Below are 26719 nucleotides of genomic sequence, written 5' to 3'. Positions count from 1 at the left end.
TGCAAAAGTATATTCTGCATTCACTTTAAAAAAATTACAATGGGCAAGATTAAGTTCACCAATCACCCACATAGAAAATAATTACTATATTTTTTATATGAAAAAGTTAATTAAAGATCTTTTTTTATAATTATTTTAAACTTGACAAATATTGAGAAGTACAAAAATATATTTTGTATTCTTTTCAAAAAAAAAAAAAAATTAAAAAATTGAGACTAATTAGGCAAAATAAAAACTTGAGTAAGAAATTAATCAATCACCCATAAAAAAAATAATATTTTTTAGATAAAGGAAAGTATTGTAATAAGAATATTTTTTTTAACCTACATAGATAAAACCTAAACAGTTTTTAAACAATGTGGGACTTTTAGTTTGTTTGTGTGGTTTAGTTTTCAAAAAAATAAGAAAATGTGTTAGAAATTAAGAAAAATAGGAAGAAAATTTTATAAAATGACACATAAACTCTTCTTGTGCTTTCCTTTATATTATATATAGATATAGATATAAATAAAATAAACTAAATTTACTAAATTTCTTTTTATAGTAAAAATGGATTAAAATATTGTAGGATGCCACCTCATTTTCTTTAGTATTTTCTTTTATGTACATATTGATTTATTTGTTAAAAACAATTTTTTTTTTAATTTTAAATATTTTGCAAAGATTGAAAAATGTAAAAATATGTGTAAATAAATAATATCTATCATTTACATATTTGATGAAAGATATATAACTTAAAAGTTTAACATTCATAATAGTCTCATATCAAAGAAGTATATATAAAAAAGATATATTTAAGGTGTCTTATTATACTAATAAATATCATTTATTAATATATTAATATAGTTTTAATTATTAAATAAAATTAAAATAAAGAATTATAAGAAAACAATTTTTATATGAAAAAATAATTAAATGATTTTTTTTTATAATTATTTTAAAATTAAGAAAGATTGAAAAATGCAAAAGTATATTCTGCATTCACTTTAAAAAAATTACAATGGACAAGATTAAGTTCACCAATCACCCACATAGAAAATAAATACAATATTTTTTATATGAAAAAAATAATTAAAGATCTTTTTTTATAATTATTTTAAACTTGACAAATATTGAGAAGTACAAAAATATATTTTGTATTCTTTTTAGAAAAAAAAAATTAAAAAATTGAAACTAATTAGGCAAAATAAAAACTTGAGTAAGAAATTAATCAATCACCCATAAAAAAATAATAAACAGTTTTTAAACAATGTGAGACTTTTAGTTTGTTTGTGTAGTTTAGTTTTCAAACAAAATAAGAAAATGTGTTAGAAATTAAGAAAAATAGGATGAACATTTTATAAAATGACACATAAACTCTTCTTGTGCTTTCCTTTATATTATATATAGATTTTATTAATTAAAAATAAAAAAGACAAAAATATCTTTTAAAAATCTATACACAGAAAATAACTACAATTTTATCAAATTAAAACATTCCGATTACCTATCTTTATATAAACAAAATAATATGATTCTGATTTTCTTTCCAGACAATTTAGTAAACAACATAATAAAATATTATTTCCAATTATTTTCTATTTTAAACTAATACATTTCTCTCAATAATTATTTTAATTCCTATTAGAGTTTAGTAAACGTATTAGCTTGCTAGGAGCCAATCTAGCTTGATAATTAAAACCCCAAGTGGTGGTGGAGCGGTATGGAGTGTTTGGAAAGTGTTGTTAGGCATTTGTTTCAAGTTTCTAATCCGAAATACTCAAAAACCTATGGACCTCTCGAACAGCGAGGGCCAAGAATTCAAAATAAATCTAGCTTGATAATCAAATCAAGTGTTTGATTGAAGGGTCATATATAAGAGCTTTTTTCACAAATATATCAAGGTTGCCTGGGTGTCTTTTGCATTTTCTGGTTCACTTTTTTTTTGTTATTTTTATTATGAAGCAATAGTTGTGATTTGTCCGAACATTCAATGTTAAATTTGAATAGATAGGAGGAGCTTCATTCAGCCTCCACTTATGGGTGGTATTATGGCCAACTCATCTTTGTCCTTAACAATGGCTGAGTCAGTTGTGTATTCCTCGTTCAAAGCAACAACGATGCAACTCTTAATCTCTTGTAAGCCCGGGAAACTAGTCATAATCTTGCTTAAACAGTCACGAGCTGTACTACCTGATGGAACCTCTAATGGCGTCTCAGTTAAGCCGGTAAGATCTCGAGCTCTGGCAAAGAATAACACCTTTATCTTTACACTTGGATTTTCATTTTCCATGTCAGTACGACCCAAATTATTGCTATGCATTTCTCCCTTCATCTATTTGATAATTAATATAGCATGTCAGATACAGAATCATTGTAAATAAACTACAGAGCTAGAGTTATTATATCATTTGTAGATCAAATTACACTGTATTTCACATAACAAAAACTTAGAAGTACAGATATAAAGAACAGATACATGAGCTTCATATATCTTATAAACTTTAATTAAAATTCCGATTTATCTATTAATTTCCAAATATATAAGAAGTAATTTGCCTTCCCTGATGCTAAAACGACAATAAAAACAAAGCTCTCAATGGAAGAAGAGAAGAATGGTTATAATAGATACTAGATAGTACTACAATCAGGTAGTAAATTAAAGACTGTTTGTTGTGTACCTCAAAAGAATAGATCAGCAGAGTTTCTGATTATGAAATTGTTCAACTAAATTAAGTAAATTGTACCTGTCCAGAAAGGAAGAAACAAGCAAAGAAAAGTGAACAGAGTGTCAAAGTATGAAAATTATGAATGACCAAATCCATCAATATGAATGCAATAGCCATACAATACCACAAAGGGTTCTTGGACTAGATTTCCAGAATGACATACCCATACAAGTCAAAGAAAGTAAGTAATTGATTAAGAAGATGACTTCATAATTAGTAAATTAATAGCATAAACAAAGCTAGTGGACTCTTTTATTTTCTGTATCATTGAAGAGATCAACTCCAAAAAAATACATATAACTATATATACATGTATATATATTAAGCAAGTTGATTCCAACCATGAAAAACAGTGCTAGTGGAAGTTACACACCCTTACCAACGTATGCATCATCTCCTTATTACATAGGTTTGGATATTTATATATGTATATATGCACAGAAAATTACTCATTTGAGTAATAAAACAGACAAGAAATTGAACACACGAAATTGCATAGAAAAATTCATGTTCCCCAAATCTAAACTCAAAGATATAAAACTGACCCATATGGTACTCCGATGTTTTTTTCAAAAAAATCAATGATACTTCTAAATCCAAATTGAAGCAGAAATCTATTTGAAAACAGAATATAGAAAGACCTGTGAATTGAATATTGATTCAGCAAAAGAAACCATACCAAGAAGATGATGCTCGAGGTCTTCAGAGTCGCCAAGAGAAAGCACATAAACCCAGCCCCAAGACGCCTGTGTTGTGGAGCAGTAGAGAGATACACGACCACGCCGCTAGTGCGAATCGCCGGGTCCTCTACTGCTGGAAACTCGTCTTCGCACCCCACGCCGCACCGCCTAGTTGCAGTCGCGTGGAAGAAGATGACGCAGCAACTTACCAAAACCAAAGAAAAGGAAGGAGCTGGGAAGGTGAGATGGAGAGACAAACGATAGGCTTTTGGTTCTGAGCTTGGGCCACATTTCGTTTTCTTTTTCTATTTCTTTGTTTTTTTTTAGTGAAATTTCGGTTTCTTAATACAAATACAAATTTTTAAAATGATTGTAAAATACAAATTAATATCTCAAAAAAAAAAAAATACAAATTAATAAAAATAATTGTGATAAAAAAAACCATAATAAAATAATGTGTCCTGTGTGGGTTTTATTTTTCCTTTTAAAAAAATTATATATAAAAAATTTTATTTTAATTTGACTTCCGAAATGTTTAATATAATTCCATTTTCAAAAAAAGAAATTTAATATATTTATTTTTTGTTTGAAATAAATAAAAGTAATTTTAAAATATTTTAATAAAGACAAGGCAAATTTTCAAGAGAAAATTATGCTGTGAGATCTTTTTTTAAATTTATTTCCATATATACCAAATGTAATTTAATTTGGTAAAAGTAGCGATTTTTTTTGAATTCTTTTTGACACGTGTACACGGTAACTATTTTGAGAATGGTTTGAGTGTTAAACACAATTTCATTTCTCTATCATGCCATCAGTCCGTCACTTCCATTTTTTTTTTGTTTATATTCTTATTTTAGTTTTCTTTTTTCTCATTTTAATTGTTCAACATATTATTAGAGTTTGAAATGCTCTTCTAGGGTTTTCTTTGAGTGTGCATTTTTAGTTCGTATATGGTGCATACAAGGAGTTCAATGTCTCCATCACCAAAGGTCTCTGGTTCAAAGAAAAAACTAGAAAAAATAGAGGAGATTGCTTCGAAAAAATGGGTGGATCTGGTGTGAAGGTTGTTGATTCTGATAAGGATAAGAAAAATAAGAAGGCATGCATTTCTAATAGGAGTGGTGTATTTGAGGCTTCTCCTGACGATCGGTGCTCTAAGAAGTTAAAGAGTGTTGTTGAAGATGATGATAATTTTAATTTAGAATGTGATGAAGCCCCTATTGTGTTGACAAAAAAATTGAAGGTTAGTATTAGGGCTGTTCATCCGATCCAATCCGTAATTTTTTGGTCAAACAAAATCCGCACTAAGTGCGGATTTCATTTTTTTTGGATCCAATCCAATCCGCATAATAGCTCAAATCTGATCCAATCCAATCCGCAAAAGTGCAGATTGGATCGGTTACTTTGGATTGGTTACTTTTTAATATTAAATTATTTAATATTTATGAAAAAAAAATATTTTTTTTCACATAATTAGCAATAAAATAAAACAAACTATAGTTATTTTATGTCTCCAACAACACATTAAATAGATAAAATAACAAATAACAAATTCAAAGGAAGAAAAAAATTGTATACATAAAAAAATATTTAATTTTATTTTAAATTGTATGTAGAAAAAAAATATATAAGAATAGAATATACATTTTAGCTATTAAGTTTTGCAATATAAATGTATTATATGTATTAGACTTTTAAATTACTATTTTCTTTACATTAAAATGCTATTTGTATATATATCTTTTAATTTTGTTATAAATATGTGTGGATTGGATTGGATCGGTTACTTTTACATGTCAATCAACATCCAATCTGCACAAGTGCAGATTTTGAATTTTTCAATCCAATCCAATCCGCACAAATGCGGATATCCGCACTTTGCGGATTGGATTGGATTGGATCGTGCGGATTGGATTTGATCGGCTATTTTATGAACACCCCTAGTTAGTATCTTTTGTTTGTTTATATTGAATCATATATATTTTTGTTAATCTGGTTGAACATTTACATATTATTTTTTTTTATTATTTTATTTTTTATTTTTTTTATACAGAGTTGTTTGGTATACTAAGTTGTTTGTATTTTATTTTATTTTTGATTTATTTTCTTAGAGATCTATGTATAGTTTTCTAGTGAATATTATACATGTTATGATATTTTTTTTGTTTTTTTTTTGTTAATGTAGGTTGTTTAACATTTTTTTTACCGAGTTATTTATTGTACTTAGTAGTTTATTTTTTTTTTATGTTTATTTGTTATTTAGAGATTAAATTTTACTGTATAATTTTCTAATGGATTGTATATATATTTGTTATTTTAGGTTTTTTAGTGTGTTTTTTTTTATTTTTATTGTGTATGTTATTAACAGTTTATGATTTAGTAGTATTTTTAGTTATAATTTTTGTTGGTATACTAATTAGTTTTTGTTGTATTAGTTTTTTATTAAGTAGATTTTTTCTAGGTTTGTGATTGATCAATGTAATATTGTTGTAGTACTTTTTATTTTTAAGTTAATTATTTCAGAATAAAATTTACTTGTTAGTTTCTTTTTGATGATGTTATGAGTAAATATTTGCTTGTGGAGATATCTATGATTATGTGTTTTTTATTTGATTAAGCACTTATATATGTTACTTTTTGATTTTTTTTTATATAAACGTTCAGGTTGTAAAAGCGGATTTTTCTAACTCGGAATTCTACAATGGTAGTCGCTTGCAACATAATTAAATTAGAGGTACACTTTAATCATTTTTTTTAAATAATGAATAATCTCTATTTTGATATGTTTAATTGCGTGTATGATAAGTTAAAAATAAAATAGACAGCAGAATACTTGTTGGAAACTAAGATTTTTCTTGCCTAAACGCTGAAAATTTATGAATATATCATTTAAGCAACGTGTTAGTTTTCTATTAGTAATCAATCATATAAAATACTAAAAACTAAATTTAGACTTTAAAAATGAATATAACTATTCATAAAAGCAGTGTTCACAGATGATATTTTTTTTTATTCTTATAGTATTAGAAAAAGTAGGGAAATATTGGAAAGTCTTCCAGTAAAGCTACTTAGTAGTTTCTCAAATTTTTTATTTTTATAGTATTTGGATAAATGGAAGAATAATGGATGGTATATTCAATGTCTCTTTTTCTCTTTCTTTTTGGCTCGACTGCATCATTTTTGCAAGTCCTTTAGTTGTGTCCTTTTGTAAGCATCTTGCACATTTATTTTGTGTTGCTTTATCTAGTGCAGTCTTATACCTTTCTTTCCTTGGCCTTTCTGATGGTCTCTTGTATATTGGTGGCAATACTTGTAGTTGTTTGATGTTATCAGGCAAGTCCCACGTCTTTGTGTCACCTATTGGTAACATAGAACCTTCATATGTTGAAAAGATACTTCTTTTGTGTAGTAGTATGAGCAATATTCATAGCATTTCATGTGTCTTTTTGATATTACAGTTATTGCATGAGAACATGGTATTTCATCATATTGACATCGTTGACACGTGCATGTTGTTTTCTGGATATCCATAATGTAGGATCTTTTCAATTCTTTTACTGTGTATATGACTAGATTGGATGTTTTTACTTGTATAAATGTCAAAGAGGTAAGCATTAGTATAATTTTCTTATGTTTTTTTTTGAAGCAACAGAATGCGCATAAGTAGTATATAATTGAAGTTTTAAAGATACCTTTAGTTTCTTACTGCATTCGAGTTTATCCTTCAATATCTTTTCTGATATTGATGCTAATGTTGTGAATGTGGACAAAGCTCTATTTTTGTTTTCCCACGACCATTTTTGAACTAAGCAGCGTAGACATTCAAACAGTATTCCAATCAGTAGCTCTCTCATTTCTTTCAATGCTGTGTTTACAGACTCTGCTATGTTAGAGGTCATTGTTGAGTAGTGTTTATTTGGGCTGTAAGGCCTTGTCTATTTTTCTAGGCCGACTTCACTTGTTAGGTAAGGACGAATTCTAGTATCAATATTATCTAAGTCCCTCTTGTAATCGTCGAAGTCAGTTTGATTGTATGCTTTGGATGCACAGTAAAATGCATCTCTTGGATTATCTCCTCCTTTTCTGAATTTTGTTTTTATATTTTGGAATAAATGGAAGAAACATACCACGTGCATCAAGTTAGGGAAAATTAACTTTACTGCTTTAGCAAAGCTTTTGTGTCTGTCAGAAATTATGCACTGCTCTTCTTGCTCACCATGAGATTTTTTGAGGTTTTGCATGAAGTATTCCCATGATGCATCATTTTCAGAGTCAACTATTGAAAAAACTAGTGGAAATATGTGTCTGTCAGCATCTTATGCACTAGCAATTATTAATGTTCCTCCATATGCATTTTTAAAGAAAGTTGCATCAACCACAACTAAGGGTGTGCAATGTTTCCATCCTTGTATTGAGACTCCTAATGCAAAGTATAAGTACTTAAAATGCCCATTGTCATGTTGGACAAGGCTTATTTTTGTTCCTGCAAGATCATGAGAGTATGTTAGAGCTATTAATATGTTTCTTTTTAAGTATAAATTTGACATTGGATGAAGTGATTTATACCTAGGTTGCATTTTTGAATCATGTGTAGAATGCCTGGTATTTCATTGTATGAATCAGGTGGGCAGCCTATTACCTTGTATGTAGCTTTTTCTTTTGCTCTCCAAGCTTTTTTGGTAAGAGATTGACACACTATAGTCTTCTGCTACATCATCAACAATTTTATTTGGCCTGTAGTTTCACTTGGGATTGCTAATTTTTCTCTTGATGCAGTCAGCTATGATGTTACTTGTTGCTTGAGGGTGATCGTCATGGTTGCATTCTATTGAGCATGTATGATCCTTTATAAGTTTTCTGACCTTGAACAAATTTGTTTTTCCTTGTTTTGTTGCCAAGAAATACCATTTACAATTTATATCAACACACATTAGGCTGTAGTCTGTTGTTGATGATCTTTTGACCATGTGTTGTTGATTCATTTTGATTGCATATAGACTCATGGCAAGCTTTACTGTTTCTTTGTCTTGGAAAATTTGCCCATCTCTTATTGTGTCAATCCATGGCTCTTTGATGATGTTTGCTTTATTTTCCCACCTTGAGTTGAGTGCTTGTCCAGTCTTTTTTGTGATGTAGTTAGTAACTGTGAGTGCATACTCTGTCCACGTAGGTAATGTATTAGATCGTCGTATGAGAAAGCTCTTGGTATCAGTGTACCCGTGACTTGGTAATCTGTGTACAAACAGTTGTCTACAAATTTTCTACTGTAGTAAAGTACCACTAACAAAGGTTCCATGATTCTGTTATATAACAGAGTAATAGTTTTAGATTGGAGCAGTCAAATAGTATATAAACTATTTTTTAGTTTTCTTTTTATGTATGAAAAACAAATTGTGATTTTTTAGTTGTCTATTGTGTGGAAAATAGTCTAGTAGTTGTCATCAAGTTTCCCTATTTTTGTTTCCTCCTTTTGTATGTAAGAAGAGCTTGAGGTTGCTATGTCGATGCTTTAATGGTGAAACTTTGAATGATAGAACTTTATATTTGTTGTTGTTTGGTGAATTTTTATTTCGTGAGAGAAGATTGATGCAATCTTATTGGCGGTATCTCTAGTAGCTTCAATGAGATTTTCGAAGAGCTTCAATGGTGGAGATTCGAAAGGTGCAAAATTCTTGTCTGAGATTGATTAAATTTGTTTGATTGCAGAGAATTGAAGCTTTTGTGTAGCTTTAATGGTGGCTTTAGTTGCTAGGTTCGACAGACATGATTGGAGAGCTTCGACGATCGAGTTTGGATTTTGTTGGTTGATCAAAACTTTTTTTTTTGTTCTCAGATGAGTATATATTGCTCAGTAAGGGTGTAATGCGCACCGTTTTGGGCAAACGATGGTTGCGTAAAAATTTTTGGTTGCCATTTTTTTTCAGTTGGTTAGGAATTTTTTTTTTAATTTTCGGTAAGCATGTACATATATAGGATGTTTTATTTTTTTTGCCGTTATCTATGAGATATTTTTGTTAATTACGTATATAACTAGAAATTTTCCAATTTTCAATTCCTTCAAGAGTTTTTTGTCCATCATGGGGATCCATTCTTTCTAGACATGTCATTAGTTTAGTTGAGATGTAATGGTCTAGGGTGAAAATGCTCTCGTATAACCTACTCAACTCTCCCTTTGATCCTCCTTTAAGTCTTTTAAGTGGTCTAGGGTTACATTTACCATTTATCTTTTGTATGCTTAGCCTCTTTACCTCCCTTTTCTTTTATTTTCTCCTTCTACCATCTTCATTTCCAATGGTAGACAAGAGTAAAGTAGTGATGTATAGTGAGGATAATGAAGCAAACAGTGATTTCACGTCAAAGATCTCTCAGTAACTTTGGAAAGATTTGCAGAATTGGGTAAAGACCTGAATGAACAATCACTAGTGGCTCGAATCATCTCTAAGAAGGTCATCTTTCTGAGACTCCTTTGGTCATTTCTCTCCCAAAAATGGAAGCTCAAGCAAGGATGGAAGCTTACAAAAGTGGCAAAAAACCCATTTATTCTCCAGTTCATGCAACGAAAGGAAGCTGAGACATGATCAAGCAGGGACCATTGAATGTCTGTGATGGGTTTATGTTTGCCATGCCTATGCTGAAAGACGGCTTGTGGGCATCTGCAGATCTCTAGTTGACATAGTTTTGGGTTAGAGTATATGATATCCCAACTGGGTTCTGGTCTCAGAATAATGCAATTCGTGTTGCTGAAACGTTTGGCTCATTTTATTATTGATATGTGGCACAATGGCTTCCCAACCAATGAATACATCAAGTTCTAGGTGCAATTCCAACTCAAATGGCCGCTCTTAGTCGAACACATGCTTCCCATGAAAAAAGGAGTAAACTTGTGGTTGTGGTGCTACTTTAAGTATGAAAACCTCCTGCGTGTGGCACTATGGGTTACAAAGAAGCTGGTTGTAGAATGCATCGTTGCATGATTCAGATAATTTTGGAAGGACGATTTCAATGTATGGACCATGGATGCACATTGAGTCACGTTGTAAAGATTGTTTCTCGATCTGACTATGCCCAATATGAGCTTGAGCGTATGCAACGAGATGGGAGGAGGCCCAAAGACAGGTGGATGAACACAAAAATGTCTTGCCAATAATAGAAAACATTGAGCTTGCTTTGTTGGGCACCAAGATTTATTGTGAAGCTCAGGAAGAACCTGTCAATGGTTGGCAAAATAACACGGTGGTAGAAGTAGGGGTTCTGATTTAGACCAGTGAGGCTAGTACCAAAGAGTGTAAAGTTGTACCACCTGGATGTGCAAGTGGTAAAATAATTATGCATGGCACAGACACTGCTACAAAGATCATGGTGTTGAATACCAGCTCAAAAAAGACGAATAATAGTGGTCTAACGAGTCTGGTATTGGGTTTTGTGCCCTAAATAAAACCTATTTCAATATAATAAGATTTACTAATTAATAAAAGATTAGAAATTATTTTATGTTGCATGGTTCACATGATTTATTTCATGATTATGTGATTAATGTATAAACTCTATTAAATCCAGTTTATATAGTTATTCATGATTATAGTGGTTTCAAAACAGTGGAATATAATCATGATTATATGTTTAAAAGTTTAAGTCCCATGATTTGTCATTACACTGTATTCGGACTGACATGATAATCAGCGATAAGGTATACTTACACCTTGGATAAGTGTTATGTCCTTTCTAGGGCTTGGCAAAGTATGCTAGTATCAGATGTATGGAGTATACATCAGATTGGATCGATATTGAACTTGGATAAAATATCATAAACTTACTGTTATATCTTTCTAAGTCAATGTCACCGGTTGATCTTAGATCAATAGATCTTAACCCTGAGATGGTTAGGTTCGATCTCAACTGTATTATTTATGTTCTTAGAGTTATTTGTTAAAGCTCAGTTGGCCAAATACTTACATCTTGGGAACATGATAATATAATTGAGTGGGAGCGCTAATCATAGATGTAGAATCTATAGCTTCTATAAGTATTTAGAAGTAAAACGATGATTTCCTTCGAGCTTGGCTTAATAGAGATAAATGATTGAGATCTTATTTCAGTAATTATATTAGTTTACTGAAATATCATTTATAGGTAGCTAAGTGTTTTAAGTATAAAATACATTGAAGGGTAGAACAGTAAATTTGTCCCTATTCGATGTAGATCATCTATAGAGGATCTTTGACTATTGGGATTAGAACGATGGATAATTCATAATGTATGTATATCTTGGTACATGTAGAGAATTCTATATAATTAAGATTACAATTCCAAATCTATAGTGGCGCAAAGAGGAATTAATAAGTTTGAGAATTTACTTAGTAAATTCTAGATCTACTTATTGGAAGCTTGATTATATAAACCCATGGTCCCCACACTAGTTGAGATAATACTGCTTGCAGACTCAGTTAATTGGTTTTAATTAATCAATTATGATTCTAAAATTAGACTATGTCTTATTTATGAATTTTCGCTAAGCAAGAGCTTAATTGTGAAGAAAAGAGGTTTTAGAATTTATTTGTTAATTAAGAGACTTTGTATGGTCTAATTAATAATAAGATAAATAGAAATTTTATTTTATAATTAATTATAATCATTAAATAAATAGTTTTGACATTTATAGGATTGAAATTGGAAAATATGACATTATTGAAAGAAAGGATAAATGGTTGAAATATAGTGGTAAAATTGTAATTAGTGAGGCCCATTAAGTGGCCGACCACTGTAAGGGATTTTTGCCTATTATTTTATTCTCTTTTAATCCATATAATTAAATTCTAAACCCTAGTTGAAATACTATAAAAGGATTATGATGCTGTCATTCTCATCCAACCTTCCAACCAACCTAAACCTAGTTTTTATTCTCTGTTAACTAGTAGATGAGGGACTCCTTCATAGTGATTCAAACTCCTCTTACTTTTCTTCCATCAAATTCAAGCCCTTAGTGATAGAGTACCATGCCCACACATAGTAAGTCAAGTACTCAATCATAGTGCGGAAGACGGTTGTTAACCAAACCGAAAGAGAGAAGGAGATCTAGGCTCAGATCTTGTTATTACTATATGACAAAAAGGAACAAGGGTTAGAACACAAGGAGACATTAATATTCTATTGCATTAATGTAAGGTTTTCTAAATTCTTATGTATTTAATTTTATTATTTTAGAGAATTCATATTTAGGGTGTTAATCAACATACATGTTAGTAAATCTAAATCTTGGTAAAATAAGTTCCAACATTTGGGCCAAGGAATACTATGGGCACTAAGTCTGATGTGGATAAAAGAAAAGTGGACCACATGGCGATGGTCTTCAAAGGGGTACTGGACCCATATAATAGACCTAAACACAAACTGTCCAAGCCAAAGTATGCTAAAGGAGGAAAAGGCTTTATCTCTTTGGTTGGGCCAAGAACGAAAGGAACAAATGGGCCTTCGATTGGAAAAAAGATGAGACTAGATTAGACTATGAGTGGGTCGCGTCTCAATTTGGAAGGCCTAGTGATTCTTAAATTCAACATAAGAGAGGAATACAAGAAACTTTGTGTGATAACAGCTCCAATAATAACAATAGTCAGAAGCCAACGACTCCTTCTAGATTTCCATATTTCACTTCGCCAGAGAAGAATACCGTGCAAGATGTGGAGGCTAACAATGCAAAGGTGGTTGAGAAAAATATGGTAGATTGCAACGTTCAAGATTTTTTTGAGGTGAAAGAGGTGGGTCGTTTCATGCCCCAACCTCAACGTTAGTTCTCTCATGGAATTGTCGGGGGCTTAGAAAGCCTCAGGCGATAAACTCATTACATAGCCTGATTTGTAGTGAGAACCCAGATGTGGTCTTTCTGATGGAAACAAAAAAAAAAAATCAAAAGAGGAAATGGTAGTTTTTAGCAGACAACTGGGCTTTGCGGGAATTTTAGCTTACTCGTCCCTAGAAGCCTTTGGGTGTTGCTCTTCTTTGGAATATCTAGGTTCTCAATTGTTATTTTAATAAAATTGTTGTCTGTTTCACTATAGATCTCATTACTAAAGCTTGAGTGGGAGCCTTTATCTATGTTCCCCCGCTAAGAGCAAAGAGATTCCTTCTGGGAAAATTTTCTGAGGACATCCCTAACCTAGATGATCCTTGGGTGGTTATGGGAGATCTAAATGTAGTCTTATGCCAAGAAGATAAGTTAGGTGACAACATTTTCATGAATAGAGAATGATTGGGGCTTTGCTACTTCATCTTTAATACGAGGGCCATTGATATTGAAAGAGACAGTGCCTTCTTCATTTGGACAAATGGGCAAGATTGGAGCACTTAATCAAAGATAGGCTGGACCGTGCCTTGGGGTAATCTAAATGGTTACTCCAACTCAAAAAATTTGGTTTTTATAAGGCATCCTGACCATGCAGATATAACACTTTTTCAAAGAAAGGCATGACCATGCCTTGGGGGTAATCTGAGAGGTTACTCCAATTTAGAAAAGTTGGTCTTAAGACTGTTTCTATAGGCATTCTAACCATGTGTCTGTAGTGCTTAATAGCCTAAGACATCATGATAGAATTAAAATCCCATTTCGGTTCATTGATGTGTGGCTCCAGGGTGATGAGTATAGGAGAGTTATAGAAGAAGCTTGCAATATCACTACGAGGGGTTTCCATACTTTTATTCTGTGTCAAAAATTCAAAAATACGACTTGGGCGCTAAAGAAGTGGACTATTGAGTACTTTGGCATGTGCAAAACCAAACTTGCAATACTGGAAAAATTACGCATTAAAGTTTAAAGCTAGAATCTAACTCATGAAAATCATGAATTTGAGGCCTCTATTATGTTGGAAATTGAGGAGATCAAAGTGCGCCAAGAATCAATATGGAAACAAAAATCCAAAGAGATATGGCTGAAAGGGTGGCCATAATTCTAAGTTTTGTCATACCTCAATGATGGTCCAAAGAAAGAAGAACTATATTTGGGACATTAAGAAGGAAGACGATTTTTGGATTGAGGAAAGATAGGATATTGATGCTTATTTTTGAGGTATTTTCTCTAGTTTTTACCTCATTCAATCCTATTATTGATGGCGAACTCTTTGACCTTATTCCTGTTGAGAGCTCGATTCATGAGAATACCTCCCTTACTAATGCCCCCCTAATAGAAGTAATTTGTAAAGTGGTCTGGGAGCTCCCACTACTTGTTCTAGGCCATGACAGTTTCCATGCCAAATTCTACAAGAATTTTTAGAATCAAGTGGAGAAAGAGGTGGTTATGTTTGTGCAAGACTTTTTTATTACAGGCCACTTTGTCTCATAGATTAACGCAATGTCATGGTATTGATCCCGAAGCCCCTGCTTGATTTGATGATTATCGCCCCAGCTTATGTATGTTAGCTATAAGGCTGTCGTTAAGCTCTTGGCAAATAGGCTGCATAACATTTTGGATAAGCTTATATCACCTAAGCAATCGGCCTTTGTCAAAGGCAGATGGATAGCTGAAAACTCGATTATTGTCCAAGAAATCACCAATGATTTCAAAAAGAAGTCGAGTGGTTTGGCCTTTGTTGGTATCAAATGTCACATGTCTAATGCTTATGATTTCCTTGAATGGAGTTTTATTGAAAAGGTCGTCCGTGCCTTTTCGTTTTGATCAAAAATTCATCTCACTCATCATGTGTTGTATCACTTAAGTTAGCTTCCAAATCCTTCTTAATGGGGCCCCAAAAATTCTTTAGGCCTTCCATAGGCATTCGACAAGGTGATCCCATTTCACCTTACTTGTTCATTATGTGTTTAGAGGAGCTATCTTGTCTTCTGTATGAGCAGGAAAGGCTTGGCAATTCGGTTTGTTTTAGGGTAGGCTGGTGTAGCCCCGCAATTTCTCACCTCATGTATGCAGACAACACTCTCATCTTCACTAAGGCTGATATGTTAAATATGGAGACTACTATTGGTTTGTTGGACAAGTATTGTAGTTGGTCAGGTCAACAATCAATGTGCATAAGTCGAAAGTTCTTTTCTCTAAAAATTGTGTCGTTGGTTGCAAGAAAGAGATTATAAATTTCCTAAATTTTTTAGCAGATGGAAGCATGTGAAATTTTCTTGGAAATCCTTGTTTGTGAAAAGAAAAAGCATAAAGGATTTTAAATTCCTGGTTGACCGTGTCTAAAGCAAATTAGAAGGTTTGAGGGCCAAGCTGTTGTCTCAATCCGCTCCCACACTCCTTATCAATAGTACTGTGATACAATCGATCCCTATATATACAATGTCAGTCGTCAATATAACAACTTTAGTTTGTTTTGAATTAGATAAGGTTATTAGATATTTCTAGCGGATCGGTTCAACAGAAAAAACTCAATTTCTATCATTGATTACTTGGGATAATTTATGCAAGCTGAAAGATTGTGGAGGTCTCAGACTTCGAAGATTTAATGATATTAAATTTTGCCTTCTCACAAACTGAGTTGGATACTTGCAAGTGATCTTGAGTATCTTTGGACTTAGGTGATAAAAGGAAAACACTTCCCGAATTGCTCCTTTTTGGAGTCAACATTGAAATCTAATTCCTCTCCTCTGGTTTGGGTATATGGCAAGAAAGATTTCATACGTGACAACTCCACTTGGTTGGTTTACCCCAATTCAAGCATTGATATTTGGCATAACTCATGGAATTTATCAGGTGATATTGATATTAGTGGTGGACAGCTTAATCCTTTGATTCAAACCAAGTTGCATCTCAAAGATATCACAACTGATTCTTCGAAAAAGTGGGATTTGGATAACATCAAATCTCTCTTTACCCAGACTGCAATGTCTAAATTTGAGGCTGTCCCTCTTCCTTCTTTGCTTGATAGTGACATTCTCATTTGGAAGCCTAGGATTAATGGTAACTTAACTCTAAAATCTGCCTATTGGGCCATAAATAGTGCAATATTCTAAGCTAGAAATGAGATATGTAAGTTTTTGTGGAGATCCAAGCTTCATGATCGATTAAAACTATTTTTGTGGAAGCTTTATCTCAATTCCCTTCAGCTTGGAGAAAGACTTCTTGCTATCTTTAATAGTGAGCTTGGTCCGTGTATGTTATGCAACCAGGTAGATGGTAACTTCATTCCCCATCTATTTGCGTGGTGACAAAAATAATTTGGTTCATGTCTAAATGTGGTATTCGCTTAGAAAATTTTAACCTGTCTATTGGAAGGCATTTAGTCATTTGGATATGCCAACCTCCTTTCTTTGAGATAAACACTGATATGGAGCATATACAAGAATTCTTGTTTTTTGTTGCATGTTTTAATTATAAGGTGTGGCAGTACTGAAATGTGTCCACCAGCAGAAAGTTTTTCCTGTAGAGTCTATGTTTAATATCATAGCCTGAGATTTTCAGGCTCATTGGAGATTTTTTGTGAGGGATCCTTCCATCGAATCTCATCAATCGGTCGAGAGGCCTCAAGGATGATCAAGATCAACTCATGACAATCTATGCAATGAAGATTGAGGTGGGAGACTCTCTTGCAAGTAAGATCCAGACTATGCTTAACGGTATGGAAGCAATGCAGGAGTTCTAGATTGTGGATGTCAATATTATCTTGGTCTATCAAGTTCTTGTGAGTGCGGTAGCAAAGAGACGGACCCCAAATTGGTCCATTGTGATTTTGTTCTCTAACTTATGCTATATATAATTAATGGCTGTAATGTGCTTTAGATTTTTAAAAAACTAAATTTGGCTGCTCATGCACTTGTGCAATGGGGCCTTTCTAACTCTATTTTCTGGTTTTATTGATATTTTGGAGGTGAATCCCTTTTTATTCACCACTATTTTTGTGCTTAATGGAGTTTTTGAGGCATTTTAAGCAAAAAAATAGTTTGATATCATATTGAGTTGGTATAATACTCTGTGGCGAAGTTAGAAAATTATTTTAGATGGGCCAAACGTTTACTACAAATTAAAAGAAAGTAAATATCTAATATCTTCTATAAATATATTCAATTATTTTGATTTTGTATAATTTTGATTCTAAATGATAAATATATAATTTTTACATATAGAAACTACTATTTTTTTTTTATTATTGTTTTATTTGATAAAAAATTACTAAAATACTTTTACAAACATATTTATAATATTGCGAACAATTAAATTAAATTTTAGCAATTTTAATTGAATAATTTATGCAAGAATAAATTTCAAAACAAAAAACAAAAACAAAACGTTAGGAGTATAAATATGCCAACCTCTTTTCTTTGAGGTAAACACTGATATAGAGCATAGACAAGAATTCTTGTTCTTCGCTGCATGCCTTTGTTATAGGGCGTGACTGTATCGGAATATGGATTTCCACTAGCATAAAGTTTTCCCTATGGAGTCCATGTTTAATATTATAGCCTGAAATTTTTTATGGTCATTGGAGAGTTTTATGTAGAGGGATCCTTCCATCGAATCTCATAAGTGGAGAGGCCTCAATGATGGTCAAGATTAATTCAAGACAATTTATGTAATGAAGTTTGAGGTGGGAGACTCTCTTGTGGGGAAGCTTTAGACTATGATTCACGGTATTCAAGTGATGCAGGAGTTGCGGATTGTGGGTGACAAAGAGTCAGACTTCAAATTGGTCCATCGTAATTCCGTTCTAGAAAACTAAATTTGATTGCTCATGCCCTTGCACAATGGGGCCTTTCTAACTCCGTTTCTGGTTTTGTTGATTTTTGGAGCTTAATGAAATTTTTGAGGTATTTCAAGCAAAAAAATAGATTGAGATCATATTGAGTTGGTATAACACTTCGTGACAAAGTTAGAAAATTATTTTAGATAGGCCGAATATTTACTACAAATTATGGTAAGGACATTAGTTTTGTTCTAATGGTAAGCTTTTATAATTATAGATAATTAATCTAATAGTGATAAATAGATAATTGTATAATTATAGTTAATATTTGGGATGCACTTGAATATTATTTTAAGTAATATAATATTGATTTTTTAAATCAAGTAAAAGTCGTTTTTTTTCATCTTTCTACAGTTATAATCTTCTTCTCATTCAGTGTCGTCTCCACCTTCCAATTCAATAAGAATGTCATTTCCTCATCTCATATTTCTATAATCCATTTGTCAAACTATTATTATTATTATTTATTTGTTATTGTTATCATTATTGTTTGTAAAAATTACAATAACAATGAATCTTTAGCTCCACGAGACTCTAAAAAATATGTAAATTATCTCAATCTCTCACAATTAAAGTTTGAGGTATTTTAATTCTTTCTTTCAAGACATTAAACAAAGGCAAACAAGATAAACCAAATAAGCATGCTATTGAGCACCATCGACTAGGGTAGAATATCGAACGGGTTTAATAGGTTTCAGGTGTTGGGTTTTATGCCCTAAATAAAACTCTTTACAATCTGATTAGTTATCAATATAAGAAATTTGAAGTGATTGATGTTTGCATGAATTTTACATGCTAATGGTTTAATATATTTGATATGTTTATTACATTCATACACACAAAATCAGTTAAATCCAGATCATATGTTTATTCACAATTACAGTATCGTCAACACAGTGGAATGTGATTGTGATCATATGAATCAAAAGACTTGGTCCCTGTTTCATCAGTGTTATTGGATTTACACTAATGTGATAATCAGCGATGATGTGTACTTACACTTGGAGTAAGTGTTATGTTCTTTCCAGGACATTAGTAAAGTATACTAGTTTCGAATGTATGGAGTATACATTGGACTAGACCGATATTGCAACTAAGTTAAGATATTACAAACTTACCGTTATACATACCTTTCCAAGTCAATATCAGTAGTTGATCTTAAGATTAAAAGAATCTAAATCCTGATATGCTTAGGCTCAACTCAGGAGTGCTATTCATGTTCTTTGATTCATTAGTTAAGCCTACTTTTGGGTCAGGGTGATACGTATATTTTGGGAACATGATAGTATGATTGAGTGGGAGTGCTGAACACAAATATGGAATCTATAGCTTCTACTGGTGTATAGAAGTCAAGTGATGATTCCCTTCGAGCTTAGCAAATAGAAGTAAATGGATGAGCTCTTGTTTAACTGACTAATTATTAGATCACTAAACACCATTTACAGGTAGCTAAGTGTTTTAAGGGGCAAAATACATTGAGGGGTGAGAACGGTAAAGAAATCCCATCTCGATGTAGATCATCTATATAGAGGATCTTTAAATCACAATAAGATTATAACAATAGTTAAATGAGATAGTATATTGATATCGTGGAACATACAATATGCTCTATATAAGTCTGAGAGTGCAATTCTAAGTTCTAAGAGTGGATTCAACAAAGAATTAATAAGTAGGAATTTACTCTCGCCTAAACGGGACAATGCTGGATTCCAATCTTGATCGAATAAAAGGTTGCTAGAATGTTTAACATTTTAGATGAGCTGACAACTCTATTCAATGGATGGTAGCTTTGACTCTCGCCTAAACGGGACACTGATATCAGTTTGTTGAAAAACCTTGGAAATTATTTAGGATTGAATTTTTTAAGTATTTTCTCATATCATTCCTACTTGCTATGTGCTTATAATTTCTGAATTGATTTTGTGTTAAACCATTATTTATTTCTATTTGTTGATTTCTATCATTTTGTAGTATCCTGTATTATCAAAATGAATCCCATGTTATCACTGTTGACTGAAAACAAGCTGAATGGATCTAACTTTAATAAGTGGAATGAGAACATTAATATTGCTCTCATAGGAGAAAGTGCCTTGTTTGTTTTAACTGAGCCGTCACCTGAAGTGCCTGGGGACAATGCTTCCAAAGCTGTGAAAGAAAAGTATGAGCGTTGGCAGAAAGCAAATGACAAAGCTCTATACTTTATGCTTTCTAGCATGGTTGACACCCTCAAAACTCGGTTTTCTAAAACCGAGAAGGCTGCTGAAGTTATGACGAAGTTAAATGAGCTATTCGGTAAGGCATCACTTCAGTCACGCTTTGACGCGACTAAGAAGTACATTAATGCACGGATGGAACCTCATCAAAACGTGCGTGACCATGTTCTCCTCATGTCAAGTTATTTCCAAGAAGCCCAGGATCATGGTGCTGAAATGGACAGTGCTACTCAAGTAAGCCTTATCTTGAATAGCCTGACTCCAGCATTTCTACCATACACATCAAATTATGTCATGAATAAGAAGGAAATTGACTTTCATGAATTAGTCAATGACCTTCAAACTTATGAAAATTTGATTGGAGGACCCAAGAAGAAAGGGAGTAAACCTCATAATCCTGGGAATGGTAATGGGACGATGAAACCTGAAGCAAATGTTGCCTCTGCTTCAAAGCCCAAATCGAAGAAGAAGTGGAACAACACCAAGAAGCGAACAAAAGCCATGAAGAATAAAAAGGCTGTTCCTTCTGGTGATGCTACACTTAAAGGAAAGTGTTTCTACTGCAATGAGAAAGGTCAATGGAAACCCCAGTGTCCTAAACTTCTTGCAAAGAAACAAGGTATTTCCATTAATAAACTTTAAAAGTTTTAGTGAATTATTATCCAATTGGATTTATGATTCTGGACTAAACATTGTTTATTTGTTTTCTTCTTCTTATAGGCCAAGCTACTTGAACTCAGATGAGTTGGATCAAAAAGCTGGACTAAAGGGTGAAATCGTCCAGATGAAGATGAAGCTCTTCAATTTATTTTTGAATTAATTGTTTAGTTTAAAGACAATTTGGATTTCAAATTTTAGTTAGGGATATTTATCCCTATTTTTCTCATATTGTTGCAATACTTTTTTATTATTATTAATAAAATTTCTTTTATTTTCGAAATCACCATTGCAAATTATGAGATTGAGCTTCATTTATTTTATCTTCATCAACAATTACCACAATAGATTTATATGTTTGTATGTGTAAGTGTTTTTATTATTGATGCAAATTCTATAATATGTACAACTCTTCATAGAGTTATATTAAATAAACACTAGAAATTATTTCTATGTTTATCAATAATTGTTAATTCTCATACAATTATTAAGAATTTGTTTAATAAAAGGATCTTTTGATCTGATAGGGGTGGCGAAAAGTTAAGAAAACTATGCAGTTCAATGATCTTTTATATCTAATGAACTCTGGATAGTATTCAACTCCACATAAACTCTATCACACTAAGAGAAGTATGATCTTTACAACCTTTAGGGGTGGATCATAATCTCTATATACTCAGGGGTGGAGGTTATCCATAGTACCCTATATGTATATTCTTAGGGGTGGAGTCCATTCCACAATTCCCTATGTAACACATATCTTCTTTAAACATGGAAGTAATATAATGAGTTAGCTGTTATCAATATAAATTCTTGATCTTGATTGTATGTTCTATTTCGATTTTACTGTTGTAAGTAAAAGTTTGATACCTTTGAAAGTTCTTTGTTAAAGTTTCACACTACCTTAATTGAGTGGGGGAATTTTAAAGTTCTATACCCATCTTCATTAGGTTGATAATTGTGATAGGTACTTAAGAACACTACTGAAAAGCAAATCTAACCATTCACATGGATAGGTATAGCTTATCAGAATTATGAGAATAAGATAAAGAACTCTAGTTCAGTCCATTCGAATGACTTGAACCAAGAATTCTTAATCCTCATAAAATTTTATGGTATCTTAATTTGGATTACTTTATCTCTGGCATGTATTTTTCACTTCAAATACTAGTATGCTATGTTGATGACTTAGTCTTAACTTAAAGTTTCAGACTAATACAAAAGTCACAACTAGGTAACTCTCTAAACAATCAGAGGTTAAAAGTATTATTTAACCAGACATCTGCTATTGAGTGGGAGCTATCTGAGATGTAATCAAATAGGGAACATTAGAAGATATTCAAGAAGGATTTATGAAAGTGATCTATATGTTAGATATTAAGGAACTGTGTATCAGTTGTCTTTATATCACACCATCTAATTTCGAAATTCTATGAGATGGTGCTTACTTTGGGGGTGGAGGAATTATTGTATAATAATTCAAGCTCTACCAGAGAAGAATTATAACTTTGTGTATTCGAAATCCAAGAAAGTTATATCACTGAAGAAAAGTCTACACTGTATTATCTCAATTACATATTTTAAAATATGAGAGATATGTCTTCTGTTAATTCAGATGTACTTTTAAAACAGTAAAGATTTCAGTATCCCTTGATGAGTAAAGCATATAGTAAAGGATGTATCATAAGAGTATTTATGAAGTAGTTCCAGAAGTTTGGGTGGATTCAAATATACTACACTTGATCTGAAGATCAAGACATCAGATTGACCTATTTGCACAGTTTGTTTTATATTAGTGCAAGTGGGAGTTTGTTGGGTTTTATGCCCTAAATAAAACTCTTTACAATCTTATTAGTTATCAATATAAGAAATTTGAAGCGATTGATGTTTGCATGAATTTTACATGCTAATGGTTTAATATGTTTGATATGTTTATTACATTCATACACACAAAATCAGTTAAATCCATATCATATGTTTATTCACAATTACAGTATCGTCAACACAATGGAATGTGATTGTGATCATATGAATCAAAAGACTTGGTCCCTGTTTCATCAGTGTTATTGGATTTACACTAATGTGATAATCAGCAATGATGTGTACTTACACTTGGAGTAAGTGTTATGTTCTTTCCAGGACATTAGTAAAGTATACTAGTTTCGAATGTATGGAGTATACATTGGACTGAACCGATATTGCAACTAAGTTAAGATATTACAAACTTACCGTTATACATACCTTTCCAAGTCAATATCAGTAGTTGATCTTAAGATTAAAAGAATCTAAATCCTGATATGCTTAGGCTCAACTCAGGAGTGCTATTCATGTTCTTTGATTCATTAGTTAAGCCTATTTTTGGGTCAGGGTGATACGTATATTTTGGGAACATGATAGTATGATTGAGTGGGAGTGCTGAACACAAATATGGAATCTATAGCTTCTACTGGTGTATAGAAGTCAAGTGATGATTCCCTTCGAGCTTAGCAAATAGAAGTAAATGGATGAGCTCTTGTTTAACTGACTAATTATTAGATCACTAAACACCATTTACAGGTAGCTAAGTGTTTTAAGGGGCAAAATACATTGAGGGGTGAGAACGGTAAAGAAATCCCATCTCGATGTAGATCATCTATATAGAGGATCTTTAAATCACAATAAGATTATAACAATAGTTAAATGAGATAGTATATTGATATCGTGGAACATACAATATGCTCTATATAAGTCTGAGAGTGCAATTCTAAGTTCTAAGAGTGGATTCAACGAAGAATTAATAAGTAGGAATTTACTTGGTAAATTTGGTTCACTTATTGGAAGCTCAACATATAGATCCATGGTCCCCATTCTAGTTGAGAACATTCTGCTTGTAAGACTCATTAATTGATTCGTGATTGATCAATTATAATTCTTAAGTTAGACTATGTCTAATTTTATGAATTTTCACTAAGCAGGGGTGAAATTGTAAAGAAAAGAGTTTCTAGGTTTATTTATTTATTAATGGAATTTATATGTCTAATTAATAATTAAATTAAATGACAATATTATTTAATAATCTATTTTAGTTATTAAATAATTAGTTTTGGCATTTAAAAGGTTAGAATTGGAAAATTGGCGTTTTTGAGAAAATAGAGATAAAATTTGATAAAACTGCAAAATCAAGTGAGGCCCATTAACACACCATGGCCGGCCACTTAAATAGGTTTTTCAAATTAATATTTTCATTATTTTAATGCCAAATAATTCCTAACCTAAACCCAGTAGTTGCCTATAAATAGAAAGTGATGGCTCAGTCACAACACATGCTTTCACATGCTTTCATTAGTAATCTGACAGAAATTTCTCTCTTCAGAAAAACTGAGCCTTCCCCACTTTCTATACCTGGCCGAAACCCTCTCTCCTCTTTTCTCCTTCATCTATTTCGACCCTAGTGAAAGAGTAAGTGCCCACACACAGCAAGCAGTAACTCAATCATAGATTGGAAGACTGTGAAGGATCAAACTTGAAGAAGAAGGACATTCGGGCTCAGATCTTGATTATACTCTGCTACAGAAAGGATTCAAGGGTTAGAGATCTGAGTGGAAGGAGACATTAATTCCGCTGCATCAATGTAAGGTTTTCTTAACTTTATATGTGTTTAATTTATCGTTTTAGAAAGTTCATATTTAAAGTGTTTAAACAACATACTTGTGAGTAGATCTAAGATCGTGGTAAAATAATTCCAACATCAGGTTCATAAGTTTTTGAAAAAAAAATAATGCACCTCTACCCGCTTGTTCATGTCACAGATTCAACTGGTTTCAAGTTTGTAGGTTTCGTATTAGCACCGTCTACAGTAAATTGGTTACAGGCAGGTTCATAGGTTTTTTTTTAATATTATATACTAAATATTATATATGATATATAGTAATAGTTATATATAAGACTCTTCTTTTATAGGAGTTTGAAAAACAACCCTATGGATGGGGATGTTTTTCAACCGATCTTATTGTTGGATTTTCTGCCCTAAATAAAACTCATTTTAATATAATCAGATTTATTAATTAATAAAAAATCAGAAATCATTTTATGTTGCATGGTTCACATGATTTATTTTATGATTACTTTAATCGATAAATTCTATTAAGTACAGAACATATATAAATATATATATTTGTTCATAATTATAGTGTCGTCAGCACAATGGAATATTATCAGGATTATATGTTCAAAAGTTTAATTCCCATAATTTATCAGTTCATTGGATTTAGAATAACATGATAATTGGCGATAAGGTATAGTTACACCTTGGATAAGTGTTATGACCTTTCCAGGGTATTGGCAAAGTTTACCAATATCGGATGTATGGAGTATACATTGGAAGGGACCGATATTGATTTTGGATAAGATATCATAAACTTACTGTTATATCTTTCTAAGTCAATATCAATGATTGATCTTAGGTCTAGGGATCTTAATCATGATATGGTTAGGTTCAACTTTGTTGTATTATTTATGTTTTTCAAGTTGTTCATGGAAGCTAACAAATGGTTATGGCGGATATTTACATCTTGGGAACATGGTAGTTCAATTGAGTGGGAGCGCTAAACATAGATACGGAATCTATAGCTTCTGTAAGTATTTAGAAATGAAACGATGATTTTCTTTGAGCTTGACTGAATAAAGATAAATGATTGAGGCCTCATTTCATTAATTACATTAGTTTATTGAAATATCATTTATAGGTAGCTAAGTGTTTTAAGGATAAAATACATTGAAGGGTAGAACGGTAAATTTGTCCCTATTCAGTGTAGATCATCTATAGATGATCTTTCACTATTAGGATTGCAACAATGAATAATAATAACGTATCTATATCGTGGTACAATATAAACACGATTATAATTAGGTGCACATACACCCAATAACAACCCTAACCCCGAGTCCCACGTGATACTGAGTCTAGAATGTTCGTATGAAAGTACTATTGACCATAATATTAGCCTATACTCGGTACTCTAGTCGTACTGATAGCATCAATCAGTACTCAAGTATAACATACATTTGTTGGTAACCAATATAATTCTATATATACTGCTACCACTATTTCAATGTAATCACATATGAATATTATACATGTAATCACATACGAATATAATTATACTAATCTTACCTTGATTCCAAATTCAGGTGTGTCGGTCAACCTGAGTGGAACTGCTGCTCAACGGTTTATAGGACCCTAAATCACAAATTTTGTAAAATTGATAAGTGGTACGCTAAACCACTTTCTGGAAACTTTAAACTCAAAACTAAAGCTTTCCCTATTGATCTCAAGCAAGACAAAGTCCTAAGCATCGCGGAAACATGAGAAAAACATCGAAATAGGGAACCTGCTTGAAAAACTAAAGGCTGTTTTTGAAAAACGATAGACTATTTTTCTAGGTTCTGCACTAGGAAAAACGGAAAACGGCCTGCCGTTTTTAACTACAGAAAAACAAAACTCCCCATTTTTGAATCAAAACTACCACAAATCTTCCAATAAGCTCCAGAACACCTATTTATATCATAATAAACTGAAACCAAGCAATAAATCATAACAAACAACCCAAAAACCAAAAACATAAATAAATTCAATCTAACTCAAACCTTGCTCAGAGCAAAGCTTGAGTTCTTAAACTCAAACCTTGCTCAAACACCATAATAGCCCACAAACCAAGCTCAAATCAACATAATAAATTCAATTTAACTTCAGAATACAAAATCAAACACCCTCAACCACTCAGAACCCTAATTCCCAAATA

At 32.0% G+C, this 26719-nt stretch overlaps 1 protein-coding gene across 1 annotated transcript; it reads right to left on the bottom strand.

The window, feature by feature from the left end:
- Positions 1–1708: 1708 nt before the first annotated feature.
- Positions 1709–3698, bottom strand: LOC115715616 (molybdopterin synthase sulfur carrier subunit). Its single transcript, XM_030644269.2, has 3 exons — positions 3388–3698; positions 2661–2726; positions 1709–2314 (listed from the first exon to the last, which is right to left on the bottom strand). Exon 3 carries the CDS (start codon positions 2312–2314, stop codon positions 2006–2008), a length of 309 nt encoding a protein of 102 aa, XP_030500129.2. The 5' UTR covers positions 2661–2726; positions 3388–3698; the 3' UTR covers positions 1709–2005.
- Positions 3699–26719: the final 23021 nt, after the last annotated feature.

Source organism: Cannabis sativa, chromosome 5 (genome assembly GCF_029168945.1).
Source record: "Cannabis sativa cultivar Pink pepper isolate KNU-18-1 chromosome 5, ASM2916894v1, whole genome shotgun sequence".
Classification (NCBI taxonomy): Eukaryota; Viridiplantae; Streptophyta; class Magnoliopsida; order Rosales; family Cannabaceae; genus Cannabis; species Cannabis sativa.
Note: the sequence above shows the minus strand (reverse complement) of the source record. Positions and strands in the feature narration are given on the sequence as shown.

Bases quoted from the DNA above. Each gene is read 5' to 3' on its own strand.
- LOC115715616 (XM_030644269.2), bottom strand. From the start codon at position 2,314: ATGAAGGGAGAAATGCATAGCAATAATTTGGGTCGTACTGACATGGAA.